This window comes from Ptychodera flava, chromosome 6 (assembly GCF_041260155.1).
Source record: "Ptychodera flava strain L36383 chromosome 6, AS_Pfla_20210202, whole genome shotgun sequence".
In the NCBI taxonomy this organism is placed as follows: Eukaryota; Metazoa; Hemichordata; class Enteropneusta; family Ptychoderidae; genus Ptychodera; species Ptychodera flava.
In genome coordinates this window covers 9498073-9516188 of record NC_091933.1, presented here as the reverse complement: position 1 = coordinate 9516188, position 18116 = coordinate 9498073, and the positions used below count along the sequence as shown (strand labels likewise).

Sequence of the window (18116 nt, the reverse complement as noted above, 5' to 3'; positions counted from 1 at the left end):
TTTTAATATTACAGACCTTATGGAATGCTTATCACAAACGTGCATCGTGATGGAGGTTGCTCCCTTCTTCATTTTCGGTATGATAGAAAATTTGGAAAATGCTGTTGGCTACAGGTCAAACTAATTACTGCCAGTCCCTACTCGTCCACTGCCCGTCAGGAAATTAACCTTTCAATTACTGTACTCAGTCGGTATTCCAATACCAAAGACCACTATTATTTATCAAAACCAACAAATGACGTACAGTCCAAGACCCCAAAAACGTTGATTTTTGAACCAATAGCAACCCTGATTGTATGATCATACTACTAGTCACTGCCCATTTCCGTCCGAAAACGGCCCATCACTTCTGTTGGGAAATTGCTACAATTACTACAATCAAACAATATTTCAATATAAAAAAGACCACTACTACTTGTCGAAACTTATAAAATGATAGCCTACAACCCAAAACCTTATTTTTGAACCACGGGTTACGCTGATCATGTGTTTAGCTCTGTAGACAGGTCTGTGAGTGTTGGGTGCTGTGTATGACTCTCACTATGACCTAATAATGAGGTTGCCCTTTTCACCACAGGCGCTTGGAGTGTTCTTTTATTCAGCATATCACGTTGGATACTCCAACGTTCACCAACCAAGTGCCTCTTCCTCAGATCTGCCCACAGGCGATCGACCCAACAAGCGTAAAAACACCGGTTTCATCGGCTGGCAATTACATTTGTGAATTCGTCAGGTTGAGTCAAGCGCCCTGCTACATTCCCACAGGCATTCGACTCAATGCAAGCAAAACCGTCTGGTTGCATGAGTGACGGTTTTGCTTGCATTGCATCTTGAGTCGAGTGCCTGTGTACAGCCCAGTTCGGATAGTCATTCACTTCCAAAACAGTTCCAAAAACGTTAATTAATTCACCATGTCCCTCCCAGTCATTGATTTCTTTGTATTCGTATGAAGTCTTTAAGGCAATTCACAATGGAAGAAACTCCCTTTTCTCGTTCATCCATCGCATTTATGAGGCATTTACCTGCATCCGCTGGAATTCTTCATCCGACAAGGACTGCGCCATCTTTGAAAATGACGTCACAAATATTACACCTACACACCACCCGGCCCAAAGTCAAGAGGGCGTAATGTACTGCAGTGCAACGCCGGAGAGATATCAGCCTCGGTTTCGATGTAGCTAACCCGCGACGCTTGAAAACAAATATGGCTGGCAATTTTAGATCTCATCTGCAGAACTCTCATATGAGTTTCAGGGAACGCTGGAACAGCATTTTAGATAAGGTAAGAGAATAAAATGGATGTTATCTTGATTATATTATAATGTTGTTCTTTTATCCTCCTCATTCTACTCCACCGGTTTAGAGTTCAGTCATCTGGTATCCTTCGGTAGTTGCTGCAGACGGCGCAGTTCCGTACTGTCATGCTGTAGTCCGAAACTGCAGCAACTCTGATGGTAGTGGTCGTTACTAGTTGCCCTCCGATCATAGTTTTCAAAAGTTGTAAAATGTGACATGTACCCGAAAAAGCATTCATTTTTCTAATGGGGCAATTCTATGACGAGGTTTACCTGAGGTTATGGGTCGGACGGCAAACACAGAGCCTCGGATCTCTCCGGGGTCCAGACACTTCGCACCAAAACCAGTTCGCCCCACACAACTTCGTCCCAAAACATTTCGTACCAAAACCACCTCGTCCCAAGTACTACTTCGCCCAACCCCACTTCGCCCCAAGTACCACATCGTACTAAAACCACTTCGTAAAAACATGGAGGTAGTAGCAACTCGATCGTTTTGAAACAACGATGTTACGACGTATCACAAGGTTGTTTTTACCACAGGCGACCCATTAAGTATTACTGAGTTTTTCACAGTTTTCTCTATCATTTTCTCTTCTTTCTTCATGCTCTGAATGATCGGAATAAATAAAATAAATGGTTTATATAACCTAACCTAGCCTCTGTGACTCTTTATTTATTTTACATTCCATTACAAGGACGTATATCTCTCATACACACATGCTGTAATTAATAAGTCAACACAACTAATTATGCTAATCCGTGGACTTATCAGAGGTTGGTCAACATCGGAAAGATAGTGATGTTAATGAAAAAGGAGAAGGTATGAAGATCTGGGGAAACATGTCCCGAGGACGTCCGTAAACCTAGTGGACGCTTATATATTCATGATATGCGCAAACAAACACTGCTCATTATTCAAAAATAAACGGGAAGTTATATCGAAAGGAACGCTGGAAACGCGCATGCTTTTCGTTGCCAAGCGCCAATTCCAACATAACTAAGCAGACATGGTCCTGCTCCACCCAGAAAGTATCGACCGACCAAGCAGAAAAAGATCGCCGGAGTGGCCGTTTAATGAGTTTTTCAACAAACTTATATAGATGTTTGTTTCACGCCGTCGTTTTCTGGGAGTGTGTATACCAAGTATAATTTACCATGGAGGTAGTGAATTTACAAACCGCATCGTGATTCAAGGCACAATGGTGACACATTAGCAGGAGCACACACTGGAGAATTTTGGCCAGCACTGTGAATTTTTTAAACCAGTCACCTTCATTTCTCTGCACTCGCTATTAACTCCATGTCTACCGGTAACATATCGTTATTTTCTGCCTCAAAGTACGTACCAGCAACAGGCCTTTGACGTCAAAGTCGCGATCGGTTGTTTTCTGGTATACGGTAGCAACCAAGCTCATGACTAGAATGACTGTATGGCGTCAAAGAGTTAATCTCGCCGGTTACTTTTTTCGCGTAATAAAAGAGAGTTGGTCGCTACATGGAGCTAGTTTCTAGCTCCATGGTCGCTACTAGTCTAAGGAATTCATCGATTTTCAATCGTGCCATATGCTGTTAGTGCACAAAATTCCCGAAAGAAGCGGCGCACGGGCTATAAAACTTCGTTTGTACTGTTAGGCCATGGATGTAAAATATAGATCTATTTTTTTATATCCATGGTTAGGCTAGCTTTGGGTCCATAGCTGTGGTGTTTTCAGACGGGATTTCTGCCTTTTATGGCTGGTTTTGACTTTAACGTCACCACCACAGCCATGGGAACGTCCATGATGTTCTGCCCGACAGCACGCTTGTTGCAACTTTGTTTGTCGATATTTCGAAAATTTTCCACCAAAATTGCCAACACTCATCGACAACATGGTTATTAGGGGCCTACCACTACCAGAAATCCGCTCAAAAATCACCAAACTATCGCCGTTTTTCCAGCTTTTTCCGACATGACTACTCGCAGACCGTTCTTTTTCTGGCGTACTTGTAAGCGATTGACGAGGCTCAGTGTAGCCCGTCACTAAAGTCACCTGAGCGGTGACCTCGCAACATCGAAACACAAACTGACATCATCGGCCACTACGTTAAGAAGCCTGTGAGAATTTTTACCAGCACTGTGAATTTTGTAAACCAGTCACCGTCATTTCTATTCACTCGCTATTATCTCCATGTCTGCCGGTAACATATCGTTATTGAGAAGTTTAGTTACACGTAATTACGTTCCATCATCAGCTGATCGTGATAACCATACGTCGCGTACGTGTAGAACATACGTTCGTTCGGAACGGCAAACAACACCTCTACACATACAAAATGTAGTCATAATTTCGTGTAGTATTTTTTAGATATTCTTGATGATTTCCGCGAATTTAGACAAAAACCTTGTAAACTATCATGGAAAACATCTTTGATATCATAATATTTCGTAGAGTTTGCACCAGCGCAAGAAGTACTTGCTATATGATTTCCTTACATGAACGAAATGTTGTCTCATCCCACTTGTTATCTGACGCCGCCCCAAAGAGTTCTTATAAAAACTGTATCAAAGAAAATCGGCTGATTTAATTCGAGGATACGAGCTAGAATATTCCTCATATAAAAATTAATGTTTCTTAAAACTTAAACGAATTTCCAATGTTTGTGAGAAAAAATACAGCAAAATTATCGAGAACGCACAGCTAAACTGAAAGGCAGACCACCGTCCCTCCACCCACGGACGGTGGGCAGACAAAACCTCAGCAACACCACCCGATTGAGAGAACCACGCTTAACCACACGAACTTTGACCCTAGTCAAAATCAGACTTGTCCCTGGGAAATATGTTTACAAGTTTGCCCACATATAAACAACGTAAAGGTCAAAGGTTTCAACTTCCGACTTCCTGCTTTACGGACGTCCTCATGCCATGAACTGCAGGCAAGGCACTGGTAGGGTTTGCACTGTTCGCGACCATATACACGTTTGAAATTAGAGTAGCTAGCTCTCCTCGGCCATCGAAATACATTGGCTGCAGTAAATTTTGGATAAATGGTCATGACTGGCCGCAATTTGGTAATTTCTGGACACATTTCAGGAGAGCTTCTTACCTTCCCGTTTTAGTAACCATTCCTATCTTTCGCGATGTTGACCAACCCGTAAAATCCCTGATAAGTCCACGGATTAGCATAATTAGTTGTGTTGACTAATTAATTACAGCATGTGTGTATGAGAGATATACGTCCTTGTAATGGAGTGTAAAATAAATAAAGAGTCACAGAGGCTAGGTTAGGTTATATAAACCATTTATTTTATTTATTCCGATCATTCAGAGCATGAAGAAAGAAGAGAAAATGATAGAGAAAACAGTGTGAAAAACTCAGAACTTATTGGGTCGCCTGTGTTTTTACCTGCAACTTGGAAGCATTAATGTGTTAGGACGTTTTGGCTACCACGAACCATTTATTGTTGCATGAAACCATAAACGATAGAATAAGAAAAAAGAAACACGCAAATGTTACAACACAGGTGCCGTGCGCGGAATTGCACGATGTCAATTTTGCGAAATGCGTACACTTTCAAGATTTCAGTCCCAGGATGACAGAAAGGTGGTTATTTTCAGCTTTACCAGTTAGCGATAAGTTTCGGGCAAAGTGGTTTGGGAACGTGACTTTTGGGGGCGAAGTGGTTTTGGTACGAGGTTGTTTTGGTGCGAAGTGGTTTTGGTGCGAAATGGTATGGGACGAGATGGTATGGTGCGAAGTGGTTTTGGTGCGAAGTGTCTGGGAACCGATCTCTCCTATCCGAAAGGGTATCCGGTAGGTTTGCCTTCCGATTTGGCCACAGTTGCCCGAGCTGTGGTTAGGTACAGCGCGAGGACGACCCCTGTGTAACATTTTTGTATGGTACAAAGGTATCCCCAGAATATTCCTTTCCAGAGTCGACTGGATTTGCCGTCATCAAACCCAATCAAAACTTCAAGCTACCGTATTGCAACTACGGTAACTTAGGTGGTCAGTTTCATAGCAAAAGGTCAAATTTTAGTTTTTTAGTTTTCACTTTATTTCTACTCCACAAAAGATTGTAAATCTACGTGGTAGACCATTTGATATCCTGTGAGGCTTGAAAGATTTTGAAAAAAAATTCTAAGAGGTTGTCTTTGAAAAAACTGCCAAGGGTGCAGGAAAAACAGAAAAGATTGCATACAGACATGAAATAAAAAGAAAAATGCATCAACAGTCATTGCATTTCAATTTTGGTGTTCCCTTCTAGTGCCCCATTTTCAGACCTTCTGATGAAGTCGCACTCATGCACCAGATCTCAACACCATACTCTTCCTGTTGTTTTACATGTATCCAGTTTTCCAATTTTACATTTTTTTACTCTGATTGTAGACTGTCAACAGTCACTTGTCCTTATTTTGTATTATTGATGTATGGGGCATTCGCAAGTGTAGCGCCAAAGGTGCGAGCTGGGAATGCCGCAGACATTACTGCGAGTGCCGCAGGCACAAGGACTGTCCTTGTTTGCAGGGGCCTGGCTTGCTATTGATTATTCAAGAGATACGACGTTGAGAACAGGGCGGAGGCAGAGGCAGTATAACCGTCAATAACTTGTCTCCAAAAGTCTTTGCAGCATGAATATCCGAGTTCCTCCTAGGTTTTGGTGTCACCATGCTGCTTTGGTGCACTGTTTCCAACTGGCCATGTCATGACAGGCTGACATAAGACCCGCTTCACCTGTCATTTCTTCTGTGTCAGGTACAACAAGGTTTTCCCTGTTGTTGATGTTGAGGGTGCAGCGGATGAGGACAGGCCCTTGTGCTTTCCCAGCTCGCGCTGTCTGCGCTTGCAAATCCCACAGATGTGCGAGAGACTACATCAATATTAGACAGAAAAATGCACAAGGGACTGTCGTCTGTCTACTCTGATTGATATATGTGTAGTAGGTGGAGTAAACTTGTTCTTGTCTGCACAGGAGGGGACTGGAGGTCTTTCAGTGTCTTATTGTAATACAACTGGGATAAAAGTATGAGCTCCACAAACCTACCTGTGAATAGGTTCATGTATGACCGAATACTTGTCTTTGTTGAAGTATGGAAGTATGCAAACATTGTAAGATGTTACCCTTGACTGAGTGGCGAAATGTTAGATGGACTTATTTTACACTGGGATCCTTGTTGTCCTCCTTAGGCCATGCTTGGGACGGCATCAAGCATGTTATTGAACATAAAACAGCCTGCTCCTCGGAGGGTGTCATCCAACTGGATGTATATAAACAGCCAGCCCCATGTTTTTCCTGATGCCAATGAGTTCAGGACTGTGAGAAATGTCATAGTGAAGTTAGTCTTATGTTATATTACTGCAATGAATTCCATATTCAACCGCCAGACATACAATTGTGTAGAACAATTTTGTAGCACACTCTGCTGAAGTAAACCAGCAATGAAATAAACAAACTACAAACTATGAGCTTTTACTGCAGACTTAGACTTGCTCCAAGTCTGTGGGCATATAAATATCAAAACAATAAATTGAAGGAATGAACTTCAGCAGACTGTCAGGCTAGGTGTGCTTAGATTGTGGGATGAACACCTTTTGCCCACACTTTGCCAGACAGTAACTGACGAGACAAGCCAAGTAACTGGAGGGGGCAGTCTACTGCTGACTTTAATTTTTTCCTGTTCTTCTACTTTTGACAACAGTACAATCAACCATTTGATGATGATGATGAAATTATTTGGAGCAGTATGGAAGTCATTAAATATGGAAGTAAGTTTCATAGCAAATAAATACGGTGACTGTACAGGTACAATACAGTTGTTAATTTCTCTTTATTTACAGGGTCATAATAACCTGAGCTTATAAGTTTTATTATCTTGTTGTATACCCAATGTCATATTTAGTTGCATGTACTAAATAGAATGACAGAGCAAGCCTGATACATTTTTATGTCATTGTTGATAAAAAAGTAAATATCTAACTGTTAGGTTTGATACAAATATTTCCTTAGTGTTGCCTTTAGTCTTTCATACATACAGGCCAATCTGTCTGCTTTGCTTACCATGTTCACCCCATTTCCTTGTGAACAGTTCCACAATCGTCATAGATAACAATGGGTTTGGGCAAAACCATGGTGGTGAAAAGGTTAGCTCATACACTGGCATCATCAGACTTTATCTGTCTTTGTGATCTTGTCTTTTTTTGCAATTATGAAATAATTTGATCAGCAATTATTGTTAGAAACAGAATTGACTTGTCCACTGTCATAGATGTATCTTGTGGCAAATTAAATATGCTACTAAATACTAACAGACTTTCTTTTTCCCTGAATTACAGAAGAAACTATTGGAGGAAACGATTATCTGACGGTGAGGTTTTATTATTGTTAAAATCCAAGTTATAATTTGCCATCCATGGAGACAAGCAGTTCTAAGGAATTGCACAAAATAACTCTGAATGATTTCTATCTAAAGGGCCAGTAATGTTACCTTTTGACAATTTTTTCACCATTTTTGTTTTTAATGTCAACCATAATTCCTAGAACTCGCCAAGGCATGTTGATATACACAGGATTTAGCTTGTCAACCCAAGCTGTACATGTGTAAACTGCAATGTTATTGTTGACAGGTGAATTCTGGTCCGGACTATTATTGGAATTTAAACAATAACAATGCTTTCTACACACATAGACACTAAGTTGACAAGCTAAATAGTGGGTGTTTCAGCATTCTTTTGGGAGTAGGATAAGAAGTTGCAATTGATTTATAAAATAAAAATAATGAAAATATCATCAGAAGTTAGAATTACTGGCCCTTTAAGTGTCAGGCCTATCACAGATATTTCAGTGTTTTATTTAAGGTTGATAACCACTAAATTCTACTAGGGTTCCCCTCAGTTTATCAATGCAATTGTGTCAGGGAACAACAGAAATATTACCGGGGTTTCTTTTTTGATGTGTGTATTTTATCATGCTTGGCCCCTGCCTGAAATCAAAATTACTTAAATTTTGTAAATTTCATGACAGTCCTTCTGTTGAATGAACTTGAAGCGTAGACTGTTAACAGATCAGGGTATTTTTGCACTGAACATTTGGCAAATTGACATTGCATATTGTGTGTGGTATGTTTCCCTAAACCACAAGTATTCTTTTAGAAGATCATTGTTTTAAAATTGCCAGGTGTATTCCTTGACTTGAAAAACTCAACCAACATAGAATATAGGCGACTATAGTGCCTTTATCAATACAGCCTGTTAAATGCAAGGAGGGTACTCAGTGTTCCCAGCCATATTTCTACCCTCATGGAGTAACCAAAGTACAAGATACCAAGCTAAATCTATCCTAACCTGGATAAAGCGGTCTCGCTGACAATAAAGGTTCAAATATTCATGGTATGTCTTCATTTTGACAAAATATCGAAATACTTATAAAATAGTTAAAATCTGAAATTCAAATGGCCCATGGTACAAACAAAAGCACAGAGCAGAAACACATGATGAAATGCATTTATTTCCATGTGCACTTGTACACCTAGATTTGTTTGTACCACCCATTTACATGATCTCTAGGGATTACTGAGTCTGAAAAACACCATGCATCCCAAGTAGAAACATTGTGGTTGTGCTGATATACAATGTATGGGTATTGTACCACTACTTTACAGATCAGTGATAAATGACATACTTGAATTATTTTGATAATTCATTTTAGAAACTCTTTGATGACTATGATGATGAAGAAGATGATGATGATGATGAAGATGATGACGATGACGATGATGATGATGACAATGGTGGTGGTGATGGTGATGAGGGAGGTCCTTCAAGTGAAGATAATGATTCTGACCGTGTGATTGATCTGACAGTGTCCCCAAGACATGGGAAACCACCTACACATTTTCAGGATCTAGAAATAGAAAATTCAAACTTCCAAGGTATGACACTAATAACTGAATATTATGGGACAATTTTTACTCTACACACACAACTTTTTGTTGATGTACAAATTTGAGTGAATCAAAGCAGTATTTTAAGGTAGTTCATGCCTTGAAAATGAAAGATCCTCAAGCAACCTTACCACCACTCTCTTTCAAAATCAAGAATTAAAATCATAGATTGCCATGCAAATTTTGGTACCAAGAAACAAATCACCCAACCTTTACCAATATTTTAAACTCAAAATGGCCTCCCTCCCTGTGTTATCTCTATCAGGGAAAATACAATTCCCAATTTTCACAAAACTAAGCCGTTGAAAAATTTTTACTCCATAAGTTTCAAAACTAGCACTCTCAAGTGGTAGGCCGAAAGAATATTGTAAAAGTTTAAGAGTCCGAATTACATCTTTCCGAAAGGCACATTCCACCTTAACATGATATATCATTTCATGAAATATTACAGCCAACTTGAAAATTGTGTAAATACCCAGGGGTAAATATTTCAAATTTCCTAAATGCATATCAGATTATTTACACTTGCAGGAAGGCAACTTATCAGTATAGGTTTCTATTATTTTCACATAAACTATTGTCAATAATGGCTGTGCTGACAACTCTGCCTTTTGTCAGAAATTTGTGTCTTTCTTGATGTGTGAAATAACTTGTTTTGCAGACATACCCGACGACATTCTTTGTATGGACTTTGATGAGTTGAAGAATGCAAGTGGATTCGGGTATGCTAACAGCTTACACAAAGCCATCATGCAAGACCTGAATGATGACGCCGATACGAACTCCCTCTCTTGGGAGGATGAAGTCAGTTTTGACCACAATGAAAGTCAGAACTCTTATCTTCAGAAATCAGCCTTTTTTGAAGACGATGTGGACTGTGACTTATATGAGGACAAGACGCCTGATGCAGGTCAAAAACATGTGAAATTCGACATATACACACATGAAGATAGAAAATCCTATGCTCACAAGGATGGTAGGCACTCCGACATCCCAGGCACTACACCTGTTATTAAGTCAAATAGTGCTAGAGATACAGATTTTAACTCAACATTTTACAGTGAGAGGAAAAACAAAAACAAAGTTGATCATCGGTCGGGTAGAGGATATCATTTCACAGCCAGGTATCATGACAGTATGCAACGTCATGGGAACTCAAGCAATGAAAGGAGACAACGACATCACTCTTATGAACAGATCAAGGAGAGAGTAAAAATGGCAACAAGTTTACGGAAATCCATTCCTAAAAGTGAACATTCACCTAAGAGGCTTTCAAGTGGTGGGCACAACTTCAGACCACTCAGGGAAAATGTAAACATAATGAAAACGATTCAATCAAATCAACGCAAACCAAGAAGTGAAAGAAAGGTGGTAAAGTCTGTCCCTAATGGTACGGGTAACATCAGTGACAGTTGCTCTAATAACAGTGGTCCTGTGAAAAGAACACCATCGGCACGCTTGCATGTAGAAAATCAAAAGACCCAGGAGTATCGGATGCAAAGGTGCCTAAATTGGGTTCTGAACATGAGGGCAGACACCGGATTGGATCAACGGGAACAAGTACGTTTGAGTACATCAAAAAGCTTTGATAGTTTGAAAGTTGAGCACAATCCAAGCCAAGACCGAAGACCAAAGACACATACAGGAAATAAACGACGTCACCATCATGTGAAGTCTAATCAGGAAATAAAGTATGAGCAGGGATCATTTGGACTAATCAAAGGACAAGTCAAAACTGGAAAGGAATTGGTTAGAGATCTCAAGAAGTTTCCAAGTAGAGATAACATATTGTCTAATGGGAGATATAATACAGTAGACCACAGGGTGAAAACAGAGAAGAGAGTAAAACTTGTAAAAGGTATGTGTTCACCATCAAGTGGAAGGAAACTGCACTTTGTGAAACAATCCAATATCCTTCAAACATTCCATCCCTTTGAGTACTCACAGTCTTGTGAAGTCAATACGGCACTGCTGTCACCAAGGACACCCTCTGGTCACACACAGGGTAGGTCCAGCAACCCAAATCTGGTTGTCAGAAAGACACGTGTGGAATCTGGACACAGAGACCGGAGTATATCCAAAGACAGACCTGATGCCAGTCAAATCAGACGTGACCTTGTCTCTGAAAGATACTGGTCAAGTTCAAACAAATCCAAAAGCGTGAGGGAAATAACACCAAAGAAATGCAAGAAAGTGGTATGTGTGAGGTCACCGTCATCTCTCTTGTCTCCGTTCAAAAAGGTCACTATTAATTCACCTCAACAGAGTGGGTGTGGTGTTCTCGGTGTGAAAGTTAAACACAGAGATGCAGAGTATGTCAACCAAAGTGTTCAAGTACAAAGGAGATATAAAGAACTGGTTCCTGCTAGGAAAAGTCTAGAAGACATTTCAGTATGCAGGTGGAATGCACAAGATAACACAAATGTTCATAAGTCCAAATATCGGAACGATATGGATTCCACAGATGGCTCTGATGGAGTCTGTCCGCTGTCAGACTCTGATGAAGAGAGCAGTCAAAGGTGGCAGCCAGGGAGAAAAGACAGCATGTTGCACAGGCAGTGTGTTTCAACATCTAGCGATAGCGATGACTCTGACTTCTCTGAAAGACGGAATATTATCAGTGAAAGTGGAAATAAACAAAAATACATGTACAGGAAAGATCCGAGTTCTCCAAAGAAAAGAGCGAGGAAAGACACTGACCACAGAAGTGAGAAAACCCCAGCACGACACGTCAAACAGTTGATAAGTAGCAATGATAGGCTGGAATATGAAGACAGCTTGGAAACAGACAGCGTTGATTTGTTTGATTCTGATTCAAGTGATGTGTTTAATTTTCTAACCCTTCCAACACCAAGGAGAAATAGATATGTTGAGCCCAGGAACTCCAACATTAATTAATTCCTAGTTGAATGACTTTGCACAGCAAGGTACTTTGTATGGTATTAAAGCAGCACACACCTCGAAAGCTTCAACCATTCTTATTTAAAATCAAGAATAAATGTAGAGAGTCACCATGCAAAGTTTTGTACCAGAAAAACAAATTACCTTGAATAACTTCACTGATATTTGAAATTCAAAATGACCACCATGCCTGTATTCATTCTATGGGAAAAAAATTAAATGTCTGATTTTCACAAAGCTATTAAAGTATAATGATGAAAATTTTTTCTCCAAGAGCTTCATAATGGGCCCACAGAAGTGGTAGAACAGAAAAGTATTGTAAATATTCAAGAGTTCACAGCTTATAAAAATTTCTTGGAGAAGAGCCAAGCTTTTTCAAAACACCCTATATTAAATAGATGGTATATATGTACTATTCTCTGGTAGACCAGATATCACGAGACAGCGTTGAACATTTCATACATTCAAACATTCTTTAACTGGAAATTTTTACATGCTTTTGAAGTAAACTTTTATAATTTCTGTGACAATGCTTTTGAATTTGTTTGCCAAAATTTGCATTCTTAATCAACTATTCATTTTCCTTAAATTGAGTGTATATACCATGTGTTTTCTGAAAGCTTTTATAGTCGCATTCATGTGAAATTTTATGTGTGAACAATTACAAATAAATTATCTGTAGTCTAGTGTCATTATCTTACCATAACAGTTCAAAATACAACTGTAATTTGCCATACACTGTACCTGCTGTATGATTGAACCAAGATATACTCAAAGAATTATCAAGTTTTGAGATATACATGTACTCAGTGATGTTACAATCTTAGTTTCATTGGTCCGTCCAGTCTTCCTAACCCACCTGACCACAGTTACACAGCCTAACATGCACGGCATAAATACTTAGCGTATATGATTCGTATTTGATTTGTATGATAATAATCATTGACCAGTCATAATCATGATTTGTATTCATTTATATCATACCAGTATATTGATGGCATAAATGCAGTGATCTGATTGGTCGAGACGTGAAAAGAACCGTCCTGTATTTGCGATATACCACGGTTGGCACATGCGTGAGCTTTCAGCAAGAGCAAAAATCCTTTTCTGACGTTCCATGCCAGAATTTCAGTACACTGTTATGATATAATATCAATAAATCACACCCAGCAATGGTATGTCACTTGATTTTGACCAGATCACTTCATATATCGCGAGTGCATATATGAATGAAGTGAACTGGTCAAAATCTCGTGTAATAATGTCGCTTGGTGTGCTTTATTGCTTAAAATTAAATACATCAAATAACAATTAACAATCATATGAATAAAATTACTGCCAAACAAGTTTGATTGGTGTGATTACATTACAGTGGAAATTAAAGAGAGAACTTTTAATGATTTTAAAATGATTTTGTTTTTAATGTCAACTATAGTTTCTTGATGTACTCCCCAAAGCATAGTGACATGTACAGTATTTAGCGTGTCAACTGCCTGTACAAGTGTTAACACATACATATAGACACAGTGTTGACAAGCTAAGTAGTATGACTGCAGTATGTGGTTTAGGGAACGAGCACAATTAACGGCGGGGGGGGGGCTGGAAGAGAAAATATGTGGTGCAAAATTTTTTACAGGCCCCCCCTAACACCAGCAAAAATTTTAGTGGCCCCCCCATCACCGGCAACAAAATTTTTGTGGCCCCCCCCCCCCCCCCGAAAAAAAAGAAAGATTACATGGGTACAAAGTTGTACACATATATATAATCCTTATAACTTTTAATATATGCTTTAGTGAAAACAACATTCTTGCATTCTTGAAATAAATAATAAACAAATAAATATATAAATAATAAACAAAATAACATATGTTCAAGCTTTACTACTTGTAACACCTACAGCTAGCTTATAGAACAGGAATGCCTGTCAGTACCATGTGAAATTAGCATTCACATGGCTAGTTGGCATGGCTAACTGTATGTGCATAGGGAATAGGCAGTTAGGCAGTACACATTCATTTCAGCTAGCCATTCACATAAATGTGAACGAATGGTTATTTTGAATAACGAATGGTTATTTTGAACTGTTCACATGTATGTGAACGAACGGTTATTTTGAATGCACATATGAATGACAGGGTCATCCTGGCAGAAAAAGAGCACCATGAAAAGTACTGATTTGACACCAGATTTTACTTTTATTGATGTTGCTGTTACGAATTTGGTAAACATTGTTACATTTGCATGTTTGCAAGGTGTAAGCAAATATCAAATAAGTGAAATCAAATTCCAGTGAAATCGAGTACTTTTTACACAGGCTCTTTTAGTGTACATGTATATATGATACAATTGGTTAGAGATGTAATTTAACCATATTTGGCCTAAAACTAAGACAGGCCAAACAGAGTTAAAAGCAACTCAGACTCACCTGATCACAGCAAACACAAGCAGACTCACCTTTCCAAACGTTCAAAATAAAAAGCACAAAATAGGCCTATATCTGTAAGTCTGATGACCAATTTAATAAATTTTTGGCTTCAACAAATTTCATAGACACAGTGAAAAGTGATTTAGTCAAAGATTAGTTTTTTAAAAGAGTTCATTTAGCTCTGGCCAAGTCTCGTCTTTCATGTCCTATTTTGTTTTGAAATTTGATATTGAAGACTTCTTTAGGTAGGTCATGATTATTCTTGCCGAATTTTCTTGGGCCTTGGCTGATATGCACACTGAAATGAAACAGAAAGAAGAGAATGAACTTAGCAACATTTATTAAGACAACAAATTTACAATACAGTTTCAGAACATGTGTGTGATTTGTTACATACACATAGAGGAATTTTTTACATGCATCTTTGCGAGTGCAAAATTAACACATTAAAAGTGTAACATATCTAGAAATGTATTGGGCTTGTGTAAGTTGTATTGACTTGACTAGTTGTTGCCACTGGCCCTAAAGCTCAGGTTAAAAATGTCGGGCCATATACAAAACCAAGCTTCCCAGGAAACATCAATGTGCAGAGAAAAGCCTCTCTATAAGGCATACTAATTTCGTAATTGCCCTTTATAAATATGCATTTCAAATACTTACCGGATCAATGGAAAATTATCGTCCACGGCGACTTGCTATCTCGGTCACTGCATCCAACAATGTCGCGGGGAAATGTCCACCGAAACATACATAGACCTAACTCACTTGCTGTTTTGACTAAAAATGTGTCGTCACTGGGGGAAGAAATGACTGAGAAATCAGCCATAATTCGTAAGATTCAGCTGGAGATTTGAACAGCCGTTAATACTTGAAAAAACTATGCGTTATCTCATTTGAGAGATGCAACGCATAATGTGTCCGATAACGATCGCGTGGGAACACAAAGCATTGGTCAAATTCGAAAGGTCAAGGGTCGTGACCGTCGCAAAATTTTGACATTTCAAGTACGCGTAAACTGTTCTTTTAGATTTTTCTAATAAGCAAAAAATGACTTTATATGAAGAGATCAGTTAAAATACGGAAGTCCAGCACACTAAGCCAGCACACTAAGTGAACCCCGTTGCAATACTGATCAGCCTTGTTAAATTCCAGCATACTCATTTACGGGACCCTTACGTTCATACCCTGTTGCGTGCCGTCCACTCTCGGAAACGCAACTCTTTCCAAAGTCACGACATCATACATCGTCAGAACCGTTAGTCGATCCGGCTCGATTTTTGAACGGTTTGGGGATGAACAGTACCTGTACTGCGTTTCCATTAAGTTTTATGTAAGTTGTGATCGCGAAAGTTTTACAATGGCAGATGCAGAACCGTCGCAAGTGTGTTCGTCGTTGTGTGATGATCTGACAAAATTTATTGACAGATCCAACCATGTGAGTACCTTTCAATAGAATGCAGGTTCCGATCATATTGAATATTTAGCGGTGAACATGTGTTAATTATTTCACATTTTGAAAATAAAAATAAACGATGTTTAAAATTTGATCTGTGCTGATTTATCTGATTTAATTTACTACTCACAGACGTTCGCAGCCATCTGCATTACTCCCCTCTTGTCATATTCATTGGTTTATGCTGAAAATCCTGGTCTCTTTTTTTTGAATGGAGATGAATTAAATTAATTCTAACTATATTTAAGGGATAGTCTGTAACTTCATAATTTTGGCAGAAATTTTGTTCTTCGTACATCGACTACAGGTTTTTCTCTCTTTTCAAAATCATGTTAGCCAGTATTGCAAATGTTATTCTATTTTCTAAAACACGTTCAAATGTCCAGTGTTCACAACCTGTATTATGTAAAGTCAGCATTGTTATTGTTGGTAAACACATTTTGGTCTGGACTAAACTTTAATTGAACACAATAACACGTGGACTTTTATAATATACATGCACACAAAGTGTATGTTGGTTGTATTGATAATATCAACTAGCTAATTCAACTTAAATTTGTGAACCAATAAAGTAATACATAACAAAAATATTAACAAAATCAAAAACTTACAGCTTTACACTGTCACTTTAAATGGCAAACCGTTGCTTCTGTATCCACTAAATATTTAAGTCTGAGAACAATTTAACTGGTAACCAGTGCATGTGACCCATGTGACATTTCTATTGTGCAAACATGAGTAATTTCACCTGAAAAACTTAACTCAAGTAAAAACAACTCTACACATGAGTGCTGCCTAATTTATTTAAATTAAATAGACAATAGGGATATGAAAACATGAGAATTGACAAACAAGTCAGTCCTTGGAGTTTATTAATGCATGTCTAAATTTTTACTGCCACATGTGTAAGCTACCATTCAATCCATTGACAATCTTCCCTTCTGTCATGAATTCAATAGGACTGCTAATGAATGGTTACTTCACATGGCTGAGCCTGATTTCACATGCATAGCTTGTGATGAATGTTCAAATTTTAACATGTCGTATTTCCAATACTGGCATGTGGCAGGTTGGGCTGCTATGGACTGCCTATTTTCCCTCAAATAGCCATGCCACCTGTTCCACACAGTTATGTGGACTGGCTAATAGGCAGTTCAGTTTTGTAAGGGAATATACTTGTCAGTATTGTGTTGTGCTATTTTAATCATAATATTGCTGATTTTACACAGAACAACTGCATTGTGAGGTTCAAGACTTGGTATTTCATCACGCTACAAGAAGTTTAACAAGGAACTCCAACTTCAACAAGGAACAAAAATGCTGAAAAATATTCTCTGTCTGTCATGGTGTAAAAAATTTTGGTGGCCCACCCCTTACCTTCCTTGGAATTTTCATGGCCCACCCCAAGAACACTCATTTTTTTTCGTGGCCCCCCCCATTTTCTCTTCCGGCCCCCCCCCCGCCGTTAATTGTGCTCGGTCCCTTAGCATGCTTTTGACTGTACATGTAGAAGAAGAACTTGCAATTGGCAAACAAAACAAAAATTATAGCAAACAAGCATCAAAAGTTCTAGCAATGTCCCTGTAGGTCAAGATTTTGGCATTTTCTGGATTGCTGTATTTTTTTGTCAGGCTTCAAAGACAACCCATAATCATTATAATGTACAAAGGATACTTTGTTGATGGTCTTAACCGGTCATTTTTTATTACAGTGGAATAATAGCTTTTCTGACTCGTTTGTTACCGGAACATTCTGTGTCAACTGATACATGTTTGATTTTGATGTTTGTATGATTTTAAATGTAATTGTTATCTATCATGTTTAAGAGTCGTATCTTAGTCTGTAGAAGCACATAAAAACTTTCTGCTTTTGAACTTGCGTGCCTCTTATATATGCTTGAATAAAATTATGACATGATTGCCATATATTATTACATGACTGGCCAATTTTGCATTCTTTTCCTGTGACAAACTTGTCTCTTTAAAATAATTCTCAGAAGACAGAAAAGCACAGTCACCTTATACATGTAGCTAGGGAATTTGAATTGAAATTTACCACTGCTATGGTGAAATACTTTTTACAGCGCTGTAAGTAGTGCTACAAATTTCCCCATGGTGT

At 38.7% G+C, this 18116-nt stretch overlaps 2 protein-coding genes across 5 annotated transcripts in view; one reads left to right on the top strand and one right to left on the bottom strand.

Moving 5' to 3' along the window:
• The window catches only part of LOC139134783 (GRIP1-associated protein 1-like), a 45030-nt gene extending 43887 nt beyond the window's left edge, over positions 1-1143 (bottom strand). For all 4 annotated transcript variants that reach the window (XM_070701838.1, XM_070701840.1, XM_070701839.1 and 1 more), the window contains exon 1: positions 1023-1143. In XM_070701838.1, coding sequence (XP_070557939.1) covers positions 1023-1064 — 42 coding nt within the window. In that variant the 5' untranslated portion in view covers positions 1065-1143. The remainder of the gene's footprint in view (positions 1-1022) is intronic.
• Positions 1118-17933, top strand: LOC139134782 (uncharacterized). The gene is made up of 6 exons (XM_070701837.1): positions 1118-1282; positions 6979-7045; positions 7613-7644; positions 8985-9207; positions 9881-13679; positions 17486-17933. Exons 1-5 carry the CDS (start codon positions 1205-1207, stop codon positions 12115-12117), a joined length of 2637 nt encoding a protein of 878 aa, XP_070557938.1. The 5' UTR covers positions 1118-1204; the 3' UTR covers positions 12118-13679; positions 17486-17933.
• The last annotated feature ends 183 nt before the right edge of the window (positions 17934-18116 follow it).